Source organism: Trachurus trachurus (assembly GCF_905171665.1).
Source record: "Trachurus trachurus genome assembly, chromosome: 11".
NCBI classification, from domain to species: domain Eukaryota; kingdom Metazoa; phylum Chordata; class Actinopteri; order Carangiformes; family Carangidae; genus Trachurus; species Trachurus trachurus.
Window position 1 is genome coordinate 16,892,229 of NC_139904.1, and position 19,001 is coordinate 16,911,229.

A 19,001-nucleotide genomic window follows, 5' to 3' on the forward strand; every position below is an offset into this window, starting at 1 on the left:
GCTTCTCCTGAGATAGAATTACAGAGGAAAGTCTTTATGTGGCTGTGGATACAGTAGATGTGGATCTGTTAACTGAAGGATGGAAATGAAAACAAAAAACATGTTATTTTGACATATTAATAAAAAAAAAAAAACCCCACCTCTCTGTTATTCTGGAATAGCCTGACTGCCTTCCGCCTTTAAAGCAGCAGGATTCATTTATTATATAACTAATGGTTATTCAACTGCTAATTGAGACTTCTTTCTTTCGAACAAATACTTTGTCTCACAAAAGCATGATAACAGTGTGCTTGTATTTGTGTGTGTGATAGTTGTTACAGCTATGAAGCATCTCAAGCCGACTCTATTTCAGCATGTTTTACCATTGTTTTTCTGAATGTATTATTTATTATCTTTATTAGAGAGTGTGTTGTGAAATACAGGGTGTAGTAGGCTGGCAATGTATGTTCTTACTCTATGTTTGGATTTCCTTTATTATCTTGAGTATATTATTTATACTTTTTTTGTTTTAATATAAATGAACATCAGTTCAGTCAACTACTGTAACAGTTCAAACCCCAGTCTCCGTTAGCTGACTTGTGAGATTGCATTCAGATTTTCCGCATGCTTGATTTATAAAGAGGTAAAATTACAGATTTTGAAATATTCCACATTACAAAGAGAAAGAACAAGGAACACTCGGTGCTGTGATTGCTCTGTATGCAGTCCTGTCATGACATCCATTTCCACAGCTGGCCCACTTTACTGTGCATTTTAAATAGCTGCATACACTGTAGGAAGCTCCATCATGAATTCCAAATCTGATATACCATGGCTTCAGAGGGAATGAGACTCGACTAACTAGATGCAGTAACTCAATCGTCATTTGTTTAAATGCTTAAAAATATATATCTCTATGTTCACCAATGAGGGTATTGTGATGTGGCCCTGACCTGAATTGTTTTATTTAATTGGCTCCACCTTAACCATCATGGCAGCAGACCAGAAAACAATCTCATCAACAATGTTTTAATGGTCAGATGTATTTTCAAAAACACTGCACGGTGCATACCTTAGTTTGAATAATGAATTAAATGTGCAGTAGTGTGTCATCTGTTTTTCTGGTGGCTGCCATGTGCCTGTTAGTCATCCTCCATCATAAAGATTAGTCAGGTCAATTTGACCTCTGTTCTCAAGAACTCAGACCTGCACATCGTAGGTAACAATTTACCAAATCGCTGATGTGGTCACAGATGTATTGATCAACCTGTTGTGAAATAGTGTGAGGGTGTCACTCTCTCCGTTTAGCCACCATGGCACGGAGCAAACAATATACTATCGTTTGGTGATAATGTGGAAATGAAATGAGAATTGTAATGGGGAATTAGTTAAATTAGAAGGGAATGTTTGCCTCAGCGGCTGCCTCCTCTGCTCCACCTCTCTGTGTACACTGTATCTGGAGACACGTTGAAATTAAATTTGAGTCCTGAGAGTGTATTCTGTAATCGCCCTCTTAGTAATCTCATCCCACAGCGGTGGTATGTATAACACCAGCTGTTGCTATACGGAGGATGGTAAAGAAATATTTTTCAGTACAAGGGGTTTTCTGTGTGTGTGGGTGCATGTGTTTGGAATTTCTGTGACGATTAAACCAGAAGTAAGTGAACAAAATAACATACTGTATCTAATGGCATCTTTTTTTTTACTGGCTCTGTTTTTAAGCAAGTGGAGAAAGGAAGGGGGGAAAAAAGACATGATGCAGGAGGGAGAAAGGGAGGAAGAAAAAAAGAACGGTGAGAGAGAGGCAGCAAGGGCACCAGGTGAAACACAACAATATAGAGAAAGAAAGTGACAGCAAGAGAAAAACATGTACAAGAGAGAGAGCAGGGGAGGGGGGGTAAACACAGGGGAAGGTTGGTGCTCCAGAGCAGGTAGCTGGGTGGAGTTCAGTCCATGTTTCTCCGGTAACAGACTTCCAGCAACTTAACTGTAGGAAATAGTGAGTGGAGGAGATTTCTCTGTGTATTCCTGGTGTGTGTTTGTGTGTGGGGCCTCATTAGTCAGATTGGAGATGATGACATTCAGCAGACACAAATCAATGGTAACCCCCTAAGACAGCAGCTGTCTCCCTGTTCCTCTCTGTCTCATTAATCCTTTATGCTGTGTGGTGTCTGCCAATCAGTGCCGGTTCCAGAGTATCCCCAATATATGTTCTATACGTCTGTGTATCTGCGTGTGCATGGGAGTGGGTTCATCAGATGCATTGAGGGTGAAGTGCTGATTGATGAAATCGGTAGTACTCTAAACAGTCTTCTGCAATAACTCTCCTTCCCTTGCTCTCTTTATCAAAACACAATTATCAGCTCGTTCACTCGCTCAAACACACACACAAGCTTGTATTCACCAAAATAGTGCCCTCTGCTTAGCATTCTCCACCTGCTCTCAGTGACCCACTTACTTAGAAAGCTGATTTTTTATTTCTTAAAATTCATTAGTAAAAAATGAGAGCTTTCTTATTCCCATCGCTTCCTATCTTCACTGCTTAGTACTCCTCTAACTCTCCTGTGTGCCGCTGTGGTTTTGCAGTGCCAAAGGTCCTTGAAGCTGCCATTTAGCCAGCCCCTATTAAAGCCAGCATGCTGCAGTTGGAAACATACCCTGCAAATATTATGGGGTATTATTGTAATTAAGCATAATTTGGATATTTTAACCTACAATTTGCTGTGTATAGTGCTAATTTTTCCCAGTGGATGATATCCTCATATAAAATGTCATAACTCCTAATGTACTACACCTTTGGATGTGATTATAGTCATTACAGACATTATTCGTGTATACTCACTGACAAAATACAAAAGAAACTTCTACTTTATGTGCAGAATTAGTTTATTTTCTTCCTTCTTTTCTCTGGGGGTAATCAGGTGGCTACTAAGGCCTGCTTAAAATATACTAGTTCATCCAAAGCATTGTCCAAACACATCTAAAAGGTTCTTCTTTGCAGGTTTGCCTTCACAGAGAGGGATGAAGCACAATAATTCTTCAAAGGACAGGCGCACACACTCTCCTCAAAGGTATTCATGGTGCTACACTCCTGTAAACATGGGAAATGATGGAGGTAGTTCTGTGAAGAATGGGAAAAAAATAACCCTTGAGAGAGAAGTTCAAACTCTGTTTACTTTTTCACCCCCCCCCCCCCCAACTCAGACACACCTGGCCAATTGCAGAGGGAAGTGGTTGTTTGATGGACTTTTTTTTTTTTTTTAAGTTACAAAAATTGGAAGAAGTACTACACCACCAACTTCTGACTCTAGAACGTGTGAGGGAAGGGTGAATCCAACAATCACTTTGTGTTATGCATACTGATGCTTGTACTGTAAGTTAGACCATCTGCATGCTCAGAATTAGTTGGTGTAAGTGATGTGCACGGACCGTCTGCTGAGGAATTTCTTATGTTGGGAAAGAAAACTATCTACTCAATCATACTGTTATAATCACTTCTGTAATTACTTCTTATGCTGACATACAGTATATCAAGTTATCTAACACACACAGATGGTCCACTCACTCTGTACCTCAATGAAAAACTCACGTGATACAACAATTATATATAATATTTTGTTGTAAATGGTTTGGCCATATTTCAGCCATATTTACCTTATTGTACACTTTACCAGCTGTTGACAGCAGTATAGTTTACTGTCACGGACCAGACACTTGACATTCTTGTTTTAGCACCTCATTGCATTGAAGAAAAAAAATTCAATACCAGGATTACAGACAAACATTAGAGCAAACAAGAACAAAACTACTGTATATAACCTTGACTATTGATTTGTTCCAAAGAGGCTTGGTGAAGAAGCAGCACTGTTAATCGGGAAAGCACTCGTAGTATTAGAAAGTTTTGGTGTGATCATTGTTCTCACAGCGATATTTATCAGGGCTGATGTTGTTGCACTGCAAGTGGTGGCAGAAGTCACAGCATCACCCTACTTCACTAAACCACTTAAAGTCATAACAGTCGAGATCGGAGTACAGCCAGGCCATTGGTCAAAGAGTTGAGACGATTAGTGCCATATAGAAACATAACATCATTAACCATCACCACTCAGAAGGTACAGCTGAAGCAAAGCTACAGGAACAGGTCAACTGAGGATATGTGTTTTGACTTTGAAAGTCTAATCACATTTAAAATGAAAAAGCATTAAGGTGAAATAGCATTAAGGTGAAAGTTAGAATGAATGGAGATGATGGTGTGGTATAATTTATAGCACCGCACATTTTTCTTGGAGGGCATTAAAGCCCCTGAGAATTTTAAATAGCTTCAACAGTAAATTTGTGTTTCTACTCCTCACCAAGAACATGGAATACTACTGTAATAGTCTCCATTTTCATTTTAATCCATTTGTGCTGAACCGAAACCTCATATGTCCAGCTGTGAGTTGGATACAGAGATTGTTCTGGACTAAAATGATGTAACATATGGCCATTTCTGTACAAGACTTGATTGAGTGTTAAAGATGAAAGATTCATCATGACAGTTTGTATTTTTCTGATTTATTTTGGTAAATTTTGTGTGATGGTTGTTTCAAAGTGTTGTCTTTACTTTACCACCACAAAGGATATGATGTAACCATCCTTTGTGCTATTAAACTACAGTCGTGCCCACATGCTGCAGCAAGCCGACTTGAAGTTTTAGAGCAAAGAGATAACTGATGGTGTGTATGCCATTGGGTTACAAAGGTCCATCCCATTTATTTTGTTGAGGAATTAAACTCACAACTCCCCCGCACGCTTCAAACAGTAAATCTTGGCATCCACAGACTCATCTTCCTCCACACTCTTTCTTCCTGCACTGATCACACTCACCTAAACTACACATCCACAACCTGACACTGCACCAACACCTGAGCCTGGCATCCCAGCCTGTAATTTCCATCCACAATATAACTCCAGACAACAGTAGTCTAATGGGACAACAGTCTTTGTCAGCTGGAAATAGGCAAGCAAGCAATTCAGAAACAGCATTTTTGCAAACACCTACAGACTAATGGAAGGTCTGACCCTGCAGGCGAAATCATACTTCAGTTTGAATCATTTTCCTGCTGGTGTAGAAGGATTGTTGTCTTCTATCAACACACTGGCACTGTAATTTCATACAAACTCCTGGATATAAAGCGTCAATCACACAAAATATAAAAAAAATACCTTAATTGACACAACCCCTACCCTTATAATGTAATATCCATCAACAAGGTAGGTACTTCTCCACTGGACATTAAACTCAACATAATTCAAACACAGTTTCCGTTGGCAAAACACATGCTCCCATGCTGAACTGCTATTTTCCCCCCACTTAGCCTCACAGTTCCCAATAAATCTCTGATATTTTACAACAGTGGAGTCAGATAGTAATTTCTCTTTTAATTTCATGTTTATCCCTGTTCTGGTTGTAAATTCTGCTCTAGTGGGGAGGCACTAAAAGTGTTCTTCTTTAGACACTTTTATTAAACTCTAAATACGTCCCTTTGTGGTTAGAGACAAGTTGGCATAATTAAAATGTCTTCCTTAATATCTCACATTTCAAGTCACCGGAGGCTGTGTTGTATAATGAATTTAGCAATAAAAAAATGGTAACAAACCCAGTATTAGATTTTCTCAAAGTAGGTGAGAAATAATTGTAATTACAGTGTGTTATCCCTCCACCAGCCAATTGTCAAACAATAGCGCAGTGATTGTAAACTGACACAAGTTAAGTACAAATAGTGATCGCAGGTTATCTTTTTTATTATTCAAATTGCTTGTCATGCAGTCACAGCACATGTTCTGAGAATTGAAAAAGTGGTTTAAACATGACACAGTGAATTATTCAGAATTAACAAAGCAATCTGACGTTTCCAGTCATGCATCCACATTTACAGCAGTGGTGGTTCTGGCTGCTTTTAGGTGGTCAGGGTCTTTAATTAGCGATTATTTCTCTGCAGCAGTGCATTATCTGAAGAGGCTCTACTACCTGCAGTGATTTTATTTAGTGTTTGTAGTAGAAGAGCATGTCTCCATCTGCTGCTTTCTCGCAGTCTCACTCCTCTTCAACACTTCCCCTCTTCTCCCTCTTTGATGATTCCCTGAACACAACAAAGAGTGCCCTCAGTGTTCATCTTTCCTCAGTCTTATTTGTGCACTGTTCCTCAAATCTTGTCTTTGCCTTTTTCTTTAATGTGCATCCCCCTCTGCCTCACCCTTTGTCTCCCTGTTCCTCTTGCCCCCTCTCTTTCTCTCCTTATCTCTATCCCATCGTCCCCTCTTGCCTCTGACTGACAGTGTTATAAATTGATTTTCAGCCCGGTGTGTTCCCTCTGTCTCTCTCTAGGCATTTCCCTTATTTAGCCTCAACTACTCCAGGGTATAGTCTAGACCGCAGGCTGACTGTCAGTCAGTGGCAGTGTGGAGCAGTCTAATTCTTGGCTGACAAGCGTTCCTGACAGCAGGAACCAATGGGACGTTTCAAACATGCTTACTCTCTCTTGCTCTGTCTCTCTATTGCATTTGCCTTTGCTATCTCTCTTTCTTTGCTCTCTTTTTCCCAGTCTGGCCCCGCCACTCCGCTCTTCATTCATTTGCCCTTTTTTTGCTTTTGGTTTTGTTACATTTCTGTCACTCTGTCACATCTCTTTTCCTCCTTTGCATGTCCTCTGTCTTTCTTTTCTTCTTGCTCCAAAAAACTGCCTCGAGAAAAATTAACAGATACAATCATTTTCCAGAGATGTGAACAGCTCATTTAAATTAACTAACACCACATTCGCTCACACACATGCGCAAATACACACTCATCTCATTTTGCCCCTGGAGCCTGAGCTGCTGTGATCTGAGTAATGATTGGCTGGTTTGTCTGTCTGGGGTGATTTGATTGGTCAGTTTGCTCCACTGGGAAGGCCATTCTTTAATCATAAATGAGAGGCTGTGAGATTAGGCAGAATAGCTCTTTAAGCGAATCTGGTATCACTGATGTCCCCAGAGAGAGGGGAAGAGACTGAGAGGGAGGCAGCGAGATGAAAGAGAGACGGACAAACAGAATGAGGGAGACACAGAGAGTGAGGCAAAGAGATGGAAGGGAATTTAAAGTACATTTTTTCTAAAGTTGGACTTGTATAATATCACTATACTGCAGAGGGTAAGAGTAATACTTTATATTATACAATGTGTGCACACCCACACAGATATGTGTCATATGGAGACTTTTCTAACCCCCCAAGCAGGAAGCAGGGATGCCCAGCAACCTTGAGGGGTGTACCATGGGTCCCATTTCATTGAAGAATAGGGTAATTTCACTGTTTCCTCATTTAGCAGTCACCACCATGTGAAAATGGCTATATTCATCATTGGGTTCCCTGAAGAAAATGACAAGCTTAGTAATTGATTTCATCCCCTCAGAATCATCAAGCTTATTTCAGGACGTGTGAAGTCAAATTATCATATGTACAGCAATGGCAGATTTATATTGATTTTGTTGGGTTAAAATAAGTTTTACTCTGTGTCTTCAAAGGTTTGGACAGGGCTGGAGTCTGACAGCATGTATTGGCCTTCTGGCTAAAGGCATATAATGCTGCATCTAGAAACGTAGGGGTGGGCAAACGTCCATTTTGAAATTTTGGCAGATGCAGAGATGCTGCGAAGAAGACTCGATGCCTTTGAGGCAAGATTTTCCTGGAAAGTTTTAAAGGCAGAATTTGCTCATCCTGCTTTGTAAGGTGGAATTTCCACAGTGCTGCAGTGCTCTGGTTCAAGCTTGCAGGTACCTACATAGAAGCAGTATGTATTTGGTACCTTTTTTTTTGCTGGACTAACTGGTGTTTTATTGCTACAGCACTCTGCAGTAGCTCCCCTGCAGCACTACAACATAGCGGACCTGTTGTGAGGCCTGCGGTTTTTGACCAAGAGAAATTGGAAAAAAAAAAAGGATTGATTGCAGCTTAATGCCAGCTGTAAAATATCCCAAACAGTCTACCAGCTTACATCACAGGGCTCACAAGGACACACACCCACATTTACACCCACAGCAAATTCAAAATATCCAGTTCACTTTGATTGTCTTTGAAAGGGAAACCCTTGCAAACTCCACATCGAAAGTTCTGGAGATGCTTGTTGAGTAGAAGCAGCGTTTGATGATGTGCTCTTTAAAGTTGTAGAAGTGCACCCTGACTACATTTTTAGGCACTGTGTCTATAACAAGTCAAAAGTGCACTGTCTTGAAAGTGGTGTGACAATTTCCAGTATAAGCCACTTGTTAAGCTTGTGTTTTTTTGGAAGGGGTTTTTTGCAGCACATTATCTCAGACATTCAAGATGAGATATTGCTTTGAGGAAAGAGATCAACCCTATATTGCAACCCGGGTTCATTAAATCCACTCAATTCAAGAAGCAGATTTTCTTCTTTGTCTTTAAGCTTCTTTTATCCAGGCAAGGTTTTGCTGAGCACGCATGCTCTTTTCCAGCTAAACCCTATTCCTCATTAGTACCAGTGCATATATTCACACCTGGAAGCTACCCGGTCCAACTACAGATCTTTCACTGTTTGCCAATTAGCATCTCTGTTGAAGTCTTTGGGGGGGAAAGCCTCTCTTTAAACGAAGCCTCGCCCAAAATTGAGTATTAAACACACGTGCTCCCTGTTCATGGATTCCAGTGGTGATTCATAAACAGTATAAAAACGTCCCCTCGGACCATTTCACCCATGTACACAGCAGTTACAAAAATATCGCTAAAACTCACTTCTTCTTCTTATGTATGACCACATGTTGGATTGTGCAGATCAGAGCAGTCGCCGCTTTTTTATGCATAAGCCAATTTGGTTCAAGCCATATAATCGCTAACAATGAATAAATACAGAGGCCCAAATGCTATGTTTGTTTCTTTTTCAGCACAGAGCATGTGTAGTGGCAAATGGAAGCAGAATCGGTAGGGTCATAGGAGGGGTTAACAAGAAAGGTCAGTGCTGGAGAGGAAGCTTTTTATGTGAGAGAAATCAGGGGAGAAGAATGAAGGTTACATGTAAGAATGGTGAACTAAGAAAACAGAAGAATGAGTGAAAGGTTTAAGGTGCTCAGGGTGTTCATTAAGATGTGTGTGTTGGTTTGTTTTGCTACTTGAACAGGGTCTGAAGCCCTATACTTGTGAGGTCTGGACAGCTTTGCAGGAATCAAAACGTTGCAGCCCACAGGTTTAAATGGCTGTTTAAGGGTTAGGACTTGGTTTTATCTTAGAGTTAGAATTAGGTTTAGGTTAGGGATAGGCCTGGAGCTGCAGCAATTAAGTCAGAGTAAGGGACCAAGAAATTCATTATGTCCATGATGGGTCCCCACAAAGATAGATGTACAAGGCTGTGAGTGTGTGTGTGTTGAGGGGCTGTCAGTTTCGGTCTGGTAGTCAGCATAATTAGTCTCTCTTTTACCCCTGTCTCTCCTTCTCGCTGTTTCTCTCTCCGTCCTTCTGTCTCCCCTCTCCATTCGTTTTCTGTATCTCTCTCTCCCTGTCTCTCTCTCTCGCCTCCGTCCCTCTGAGTGATGAGTTTTAAATCATCCTTTCATTCTTTGTGCAATGATGAACGAGGGGAAATCTGTCCTTTTCTCTCTGTTTATTCTGCTTTCCATCTCTGTCCCTCTGTCCCCTTTTCACTCTGTATTCACGCCATTCTGTATCCCAGCTTCTCATTTTAATGAAGTTACTTCATTTGTTCTAAGACACTACACAATCTGTTAAGTTCAGATAAAACTCAGAGCACTCAGAGGTCATATCGTGTTTTCTTGAGTGGACTATTGGCTCTAAAACGGGGGGTTCATTTCTAAATTCTTAAGGATTTTAAGATGATTTAAAACATTTTAAGGTGGATATCATTAGTTGAAATGTAGCCAAACAAGTCAGAAGGTACGGTGGTATCAGTAGCTGCACATTACTACCTTGCCTCACAGTTTTCTCTTAGTTTGACCGACTTAATACAAAAACATTCACAGGAGACACCCAAAAGCTGGAAACAACATGGTTGGTGGTTCAACTTTAAAAATGCAGTACATCAAGAAGGATTTTTTTTTTTTTGCTGTTGGGAATATTATGTTTTTGAGCCACATCCCTACAGAAGTTCCCCAGGATTGTTAAAAAAAAAAAAGCTTTTGAGAAATTGCTACTATCTGTAGGTAGCTACATAACCACAACTCATCCCTGAGTCCCAATACTATTAGAGTTAATATGTAGACTCCTATACAGTACAATTAGGCCTTTGTGTGTGTTCTGTTGTGTTTTGGCAGAACGGTTGATGTCTTCTCCAGAAACAAGCCTTCAGTGTGAGCTTTATCCTGAGTCTTGTCCCTTCTGCTCGAGGATCCGCTGCTTGTCCACAGACTGGATTACAAAATCTTGATTTCAGTCACATATGCATCAATCACTCTGTGTATTTGGCTGCAGGAAATCCTGGCATCCACTGAATAATGGTGGTGTTCCAATCCATGGGTTTTGATGGATACTTTTTTTCATTCTTTTAAAGAATGTGAACCCAAGACATTTGTGATGCTTCCTAATAATATTCATGTGCTGTAGACATGAAAAATTCAATCGCCTCTCTTGAGAAAAAAATCACAGTACATCATCAATATACCATCTGAGGAAAATTGCAACTTTACAGCAGTGCCTTCTTCCTTCTTTGTAAAGTACACCCTTAATGGGTGCACTCAATCAGTTTGATAGTCAGCTCACTTGAGGCATTAAAGCAACTGGCATCGACTTAAGATAATATCTCAAAGCGTCTATGCCTTCATCATGAACAATGTTACATTAAGATCCCATATCCATAGTAGCCATAATCCATGTGCCAGCATACAGTATCAGTGAATTTATTGAAAGCTTGAACCTTATCTATTCCATCACATAGTTCATTAAAAATGAAATACCTCGGATAGAGGTTCTGATATATTTAACTTTTTCTTTGAATGTGTGAATATTTGGTGTCCTCGGGTGAACCTGTGATTTCTGGAGCGTAAATCCCCCTAAACTTTGATCATAAAATTGAATTCCTCTCGGGAACCGTGTGGATCTTCCCTTTCTGATCTGGGCCAAGATGGTAGTGGCAGTTCAATAGGTTGTTTTTTCTTCCTGTGCTGTACCCAGTTTTCTATCTGCAGAGTTCTATAGGGGGAAAAGACAGGCAGGGTTGGCAGTGGTATCTCTAGCCCATAGTTTTATTTTAGGCAAATTGACACAAAAATAGTGTATGTTGGGAATGTGTATGTCAGTCCTGTATATTCTAAATGTTGTGTGTGTGCGTGTGCGTGTGTGTGTGTGTTCATACAGTATGTGTGCTATCTTTGCTGTGTGCCTCTTAATGGCTCTGCCTGTCCCTCCCGGTCCCTCAGCATCTCACCTGTGATTGGTTGTGAAGGGACAGAGATACCAGCCCCTAATTGCAGCTCAGACTGCCATTGGTCATTATATTTGTCACTGTGATGGCCCTTGAATTGTCTGCGTAAATGAAGGCTGGACAGACACACACAGACTCACTCGCACACATGCATGCGGAGACACACACAGTTTTTGGTTGGAGTTCTGTCTTGGATAATTGGTTGAAAAAGCATCCAGCGGGATCACCCTGCTGTCCCTGTGGCCCTGGCTGCCATGGAAAATAACAAGGCCCATAAACATGAAAGGCAGGGGGATGATCTTCCTGATTTGAGCTTTGCACTCAGAGGAGATCAATTAAGGCCTAGGAGTTCAAGGACTTTAAACACACAGAAGGAGCAATTTTCAATTAAACACTTGAATTTAAACTTCAAATAATACACCAAAGGCTGCTACAGCATCAAACGCAATTGTAGATCTCCTTAATTCCCAGAGATATAAAACTGAGGAGCTGAATTACATACTGATTATGTATGACAAAAGAAAAAAACAGGCAAATAACACACAGCTGCTTTGGATAACAAAATCCAGCATACTGCAGGATCAAGACCAAAATAAGAGTTTCTTCTCTGCTGTAGTGTCCTTGAGTGGGATGATGTTAAATCCCCACCAGCTCTGAGGGTTCCTGCTCTTTAAGCTGACTCTGCAGTCTGACTCCCCTGCGGAGTGGAAGAAGTGAAGAGTTTCTCCATTGGGGATCGATGAGAGCATCGCAAAAAATGCTTTGGACTCACTTCACTCCTGGACACTCCAAGGTTTTCAACTAACACCTGTGGTGTGTTTGATATAAAAAAGGGATCATTAAGATCAAAGGGAGAAGATAATGATCCTGATGTGAACTGTTAAGTCCAAGGAGATCAATTGCATTTACATTTTACAATTTAGGCATTTAGCAAGCACTGTAACCCATGGAGATTTAGAATAAGTACCGAGGCAGAATTAGCTTCACTTTTAATTTATCAGCACAAGCAGCCTGTGAAAGTGTTATTCACATTAACAATCCATTTAAAAATACTCATTATGTTTATACTGCGATGCTGTAAAGTTACAGTTCTCACTGTGAACAAATTATCCACCGTTATCCACCATTTAAACCATATGTGTCCTGCACAAAAGGCACCTGATTTAGAAAATAATGAATATCATTCATTAGTGCATGGAGATCCAGTACTGTCACCTTCACTTGGAATCAGTTGCAGTAATGGAGGTGTTGAAATGCATGCTGGGCTGCTGTCTTGTGCTGAGAGAAGTCAGCCTCACACCTGTTGCAGTTAATTTAGTTGTTAGTTTTGCATCTGGTCCTCTCCTCCTACTCTCTCAGTGTCTCCTCCTCCTCCTCAGCCTGCCCCCGCATGCTCAGACCCATATTCAAAAACCTACAGTCGCTCATTATGATCTATTAGTAGGCTATTTACCGCCTTCCTCCCTAAAGAAATCATTAACTTCCTTTGATGCTGCATAGCATTGTGTGCAAGAATTTGCATCCGCATCATTACTAACGTTTCTCTCGTTCTGAATGACACAGTGTGTGTAGATGTGTATCTCTTTAAACATGTTTATATCCTTCATGTTAATGCTTTGTCGAAGCTGACGTTAATGGACACATTGTTGTCCGGTATTAGATTGATTTGCAAAATTTAAAAGAAATAGCCAGCTTCTGATCCTACTCAGGCACAGGAGGTGGATCCAAGAGACAGCTGGTCTGTTATTGATTTCACCTATTAGGTCCAGTGGAAGAGTAGCTCAGTGGCAGCCTAGTTTCCAGTCAGTCAGAGGACCTGGGTTCAAGCAATCCATGCTGAATGTGAATACCAGCTCCCGGGGTGCTGATCTGAAGCAGCTGCCCTGTGCCCTTGATGTGGGGGAGGACAGAGAGAAGATTATGTTCCTACTGTAGCAGTACCATAAACTACAGAGGCTGAATACTTTATTCAATAGTTTGGGCTTTATATAGCATATGCATGGTATTCAATTTCTATATAATTGGACATCGGCATCAGAAAAGCAGGACATAGGCCACTGTATTGATCAAAGCCGCTATGGTTTTAGACGTAAAAGATAGAATAATCCAAGCAGGCAAACAAAGTAAAGTGAGTCAGGCTGGGGCATCCAAAAGCAAACACAGGCAAGGTCCAAACCACGATTAGGATCAAAACAGGCAGGCAAAGCACAGAGGGCTGGAAAGCTAAGGCATGTGGCATGAGGATAACCTGGCAGAGAGCAAGTGCAGGAAAAGGGAAACAGGTGAGCAGGTGGGAGGGGACGAGGGAGAGGTATCCACAAACAACTGAAATGAATGAAAGGAGGAATGAGTAGACTGAAACTCCAAACCATGATTATATAGTAGCTGCTGGCTTATGGCTTATTCTTACAGTGATGTAAAGCAATACAATACTTCAGCACCAGACTGGCACTTTCAGCCCCTGTGACCTTTGAATAATCGACCACTAATATTGGACTCGGCCAGCAGGTCATCACTGTTCACTCCATTTATGAAAAAATGGAGTAGCACATGTAGTATCATGTAGTGCTGTTGAGTTCAGAGGGATATAGAGCGTGTGTGTGTGTGTGTGTGTGTGCACATGCACTCAATTAATAGTGCATGTGTGTCTTTCCTTATATGAACATGCTCCTCAGTTTCGACACAGTCACGTGTGCTAAAACACAATGTTAACTTCTGTGTCATTTTGATGTTGTTTGTGTTGTTGTGTCCTGCTTTCTTTACACTCATATATTTCTCTTCCTTCTTTCCTTGCTTGTCTTTTTCATATCTCTGTCCTCTGTTTTCTCATTTTAACCAACAATATATTCCTCTTTTCTCCCCTCCAGGTTTTATCTACACATGTGGCGGTACAATGAAAGGCCGTAACGGCAGTATAGAATCGCCAGGTTTTCCCTATGGCTATCCCAATGGTGCAAACTGCACCTGGGTCATCGTTGGGGAGGAAGGAAGCAGAATCCAGCTCATCTTCCTGTCATTCGCCATAGAGGAAGAATACGACTTCTTGTCCTTGTATGATGGGCATCCCCACCCTGCTAACTTCAGGACCAGGTAGGACCAGTGAAAAGTTATTACTGCTATTGTGTAAAGTGTTTTGTGGCTTGACAAATTCTTTTGATGCCATTATGTAACAGCATAATGGCAGAAAGCTTTTAAACTAATTACAACAGCATTTTATTTAGACTACTTTCACAGTAAATTGCTTGTGATCAACATCCTATAATCTCCATGAAAAAGTAGCACAGCACAAGCACCTGTAATGACATATAGCCCATTACTTTTTATTAGGTTACAATTGATGTGCAGCCAGTTTTTACTTCTTTAAGCGGAAGCTATGAAAATATACTCCTCTTTGTTTTTGCCAATTACTGATGAGCTATAATAAGTGAATATGTCTACACGATCAAACGTTAAGGACTGAGAAATCAGGGGGGGAAAACCCCTGAGAATAAAAGGGGGGGGTGTATATAGTAGGTGTAACAGTGTTTTCGTGTGAATACATATTTAGAAAGCACATCCTGTTTAAAACCAACACAAATGCATGTTGTTTCAACACACATTGACAAGATGTTATCAGCGCTGGGCTGGATTCTCTCAAGCAACACCACTGCAGCGGAACAAATGACCTTGTATAGCAACAGGGTGCTGTCTTGCACAAATTGCCAAGGCTCAATCAGTGCCACTGTGGTTTCCCTTTAGTTATTGAACTATTTTATTGAGCTTTTCTAGCAAGAAACACAGTACCCGGAAAGAAACTCATTTCAGATAAGCTATTAAAATTTCCTTGCCTTACGATTTTATCAGGCAATCAGTAGTGCCTAATAATATCTGTCAGTGACTGTTCACATTCACCATGTTCTTTTAACCCTGCAATTAAACTATTACGTTATTAAATTAACTGTGAAATGAGTGACGTCTATTGGAATGTTGTTTGATTGTCACATGACAAAAAACTAATCATTAGGTTGATACTGATGTTTTTAGCAGACGTTACACAAGTTGGTTCACAATAACTTAATGTCACCTCTTCTATTCTCTTCTCCACATCTGAAGTAATGTTTTTTTTTGCATGGGGTACAGTACTTGATAACATAACAAGAAACAATTTGTTGTTCTAAAACTCCACCAGGAAGGCAAAATTGTGTACATTAACAACATGACTCAACACAACTGATGCTACGTAGCTACAGTGCACATCATCAGGGACCCCACTAAGAGGCTGTTTGAGCAACAGCAGTGCTCTGTTTCATGTCTTTATGCAAAGTTTAAGGGGCTGTCATAATTGCAAAATGTGCCAATATGAGGGTGCATCTGAGGACTCTATCCCCTTAGAGGACCAAACCATTTGTCTGGTTTGCCTCTCCTGAGTGTGTGCTTCTCTCTGCATAGCTCCACCTGACACAAGAAAAGAAAAATACCAGCTCTTTGCCCTGAAAAGATGCAAAGATCAGCATAATCTGACACTAAGAAGTTCATTTGCAGGGCACATGCCAAAGCCAACACATAAAATGACTCAACTAAAACCTTTTCTTTAATCATTTAAAGGTGCTGATTATGCACAATTTTCTTCAAATGTCAGAAGAGTTGCTGTTAGGAGGCATGTGTTTCCATGCACTGATTATAGTAAAGCAACATTTTAATAAAAAAATTGGTGACACAAGATTATAAACAACATTTTCAGCATCTTTTTTAAAACAAAGTTTAATGATCTTAATGTCATTTGTCCTTGTCAGTTCAGTTCTGGACATAAAAGACTAACAACAGAAAGAGTGAATACACATCTGTTTTACATTTCTCACAGTCTCCAAATGAATTACAGCCTGACTATCCACTGTCACCTCAGGAGAGTCTACAGTGTCATCGTGAACTGCATTGTCAACATTAGGCAGGAGCTGCCATTGTCAATGGGGTTTTGGATGAGGTCAGAAAGGGATTTCTTTAATTACATCAGGCATGTGTGAGGCAAATACAGTATGCAGGGCTGGGCAAGAAAATCTAGTTTGGTTCAATTGAGGAAAAGGGATTTGGGTCATGGGGAGATGAAATGAGTCCTCTTGATACTTGGTCGGTTGCTGAAAAGCAATTCTCTCCCTGTGGGGAATGAACCATGTTCCTTTGGTTCAACGGGCATAATTTCTAATCAGCCAGCTGCAATAATCAACCTTTCTCGGACAATCCGGTGGCTTTTAGTGCTCAAATTGCCATACAGAGTTAATTAAACAAGGGAGCAAAAGAGCAGAATAGAATGGAGGAGGGTGACCATGAGATTTTGCCACTGTTTATGTGATTTCTGTTGTGATTCCCATGGGGAGAAAACGAGAGAGAACAAACAGATCGGGGGAGAGAGAGAGAGAGAGAGAGAGAAGGAGGGAGAGAAAGAGAGAGAGAGAGAGGAAAGATGCCCTCTATGCTCTTATTGGTTGATTAGGATTTCCTGCTTATCTGAGATAACTGGAAATGATGTGCTGCGTGAGTGTGTGCACACATGCATTTACATGCATAGGTTTGTGTGCGTGTATGTGTGCATTTGTGACGAAGATTTATGGCGTGCATACTTCCAATCGCCCCGCTAGTTAAGCCAAATTACCTCTGCTGTCTCATTCTCTCTTTCTCTATTTCCTTTTCTTTTCCTCCTCTCCTCCACACGCATAAACACATGCACACGGACACGGGGCAAAGCGGTGATTAAAAGGTCAGATCCATTAACAAGGAAATGGTAATTATGGAAAGCGATTAACATGGATCACACACGGACAGACTCACACATGCACATCAAATACACACACGTCACAAACACATTTTATTTTTTTTCTCTGTTATAAATGTAACTAAAGGTCATGTGTTTCCCTTTCAGGATTGTCCAGATAACTGTGTTTAATGTCACATGAACACTCATCCTTTGGGAAAATTTTGCCCAATTAGGGGAAATATGGTGTTAATAAGACTTATCAGGCGGAACCTTTTTAATTATTCGCCCAGCGATATAATTTCAGAGTGAACACAATAAAAACTAATAACCATTTCTCTGGATGATCAGTCCACAGCACCTGCAATCCACAAACTGACTTTAAGAGGGAATCAGATACGTGATGAGCTACAGAAAACACAGGCAACAACCTTTATGCTGAAAGTACATGTGACTAACAAAGATTGGCATAATTGCTATGGTAGACTTATGCTTCAGTCCGAAATAAACTATAACTAACTAACTAACTACAGTGACTGAATATGAATTACCAGAATGGTCTTATTTATAGATTTCTGGGCAAGAGGTTTAGAAAGATATGTGGCCAAACTGTGGGTCATGCTTACACCCTCTCTGGTATGATGTCCAGTGGAGGCCAGATGTGACAGCTTGCAAAGATAAGTTAGAAGGGATGACAAATCTATGAACAGGAGTAAGGAACAACCACACACCAATACCATCAATGCTACAGTATGTCAGTGTGACATATTCTCTTATCTAAGGAGGAGCAGACATGAGGGGCATTGAGAAGAAAGGGGTTTTTGTGATATCTGAGTGTCTGTGAGTGCACATGAGCCAAGGCGCACATGATAGTTCTTTTCTTGATTATGGGTATCAAACAGTGATGGCTAGTCTGCTGATTTAATCTTGGAAAATATACCATTCTCAGATAAAAAAGCAGCCGTGACATGACAGCAACCTCTCTGTTGCTTTTAAGGCCTGCGCCATCTCCACTGTGGCTCTCCATTAGCTGTTGATTCCTTCTTTTGTCTTATCTTGAGCTTTCTTCAAGAGGCTTCGATCCGTCTTTAAATGTAAACAGTGCTCCAGGCTTGGTTTTCTGGTCAGAGCAACAAATGTCCTCACAGATAATTTACTGCTGTGAAAATGGAAGTGAGCCAAAGTCTTAAAGCTGGGGAGAATATTTGGGGGTTGCCTGAAATGCATCACATCTCAGATGTGTTTGTCTTTCCTGCACCCCTCTTCTAAACTCTAAAGGAGGCTATAATTCTTAAAACACACAAACACAATGGAAAATCAAAGGTAGCTTTTCTAAAGATGTACAAATTCTATCAGTCAGTGATGACAGTTTTTTATTTTTTTATTTTTTTATTTTGATCACGGCTATCACAAATCACGGTTATGCCTATTTATAAGTTTTACCACAAACACTCTAATCAAGAGTGGTAAGTTTTCATAAACAAGTAAAGGGCACATTCCCAGATTGCTGCATGATCTAAAGCTATGTTTCCAGCTCTGCACAGCACGCAGGCACTTGTGTTAGACATCCGTCTAGCTGATGAATCATATTATTAACTGACTCTCATGTTAAACACAAACTCAAGCAGTGTGAAACAGCTCCCCGCAGTCCACCCTCAGCCATTTATTGACTCTGTTTGAGAGTTGGAATTACTGACAGCAACAAACACAGGGTTTTGAACTTGGGGTGGAACGTGTCACACCTGTCCACCCTCTTCATGGTGTTGGTGCAACAAACAAGAGATGATGAATGGAGATGGGCTTCTTTTTGCTCTCTATGCCTTAACAGTTGTGAAGGCAAACACACACACCCACACACTTGCACACAGGAAGGTGTGTCCTTCCAAGAAGTCCAATG

General features: G+C 40.7%; 1 protein-coding gene across 1 annotated transcript in view; it reads left to right on the top strand.

Moving 5' to 3' along the window:
• Positions 1-19,001, top strand: part of csmd3b (CUB and Sushi multiple domains 3b) — a gene marked incomplete at both ends in the record, with an annotated part of 321,253 nt that overhangs the window by 57,189 nt on the left and 245,063 nt on the right. The window contains one exon of the mRNA XM_083981903.1: positions 14,247-14,469. Within this exon, the coding sequence (XP_083838029.1) occupies positions 14,247-14,469 (223 nt within the window). The remainder of the gene's footprint in view (positions 1-14,246; positions 14,470-19,001) is intronic.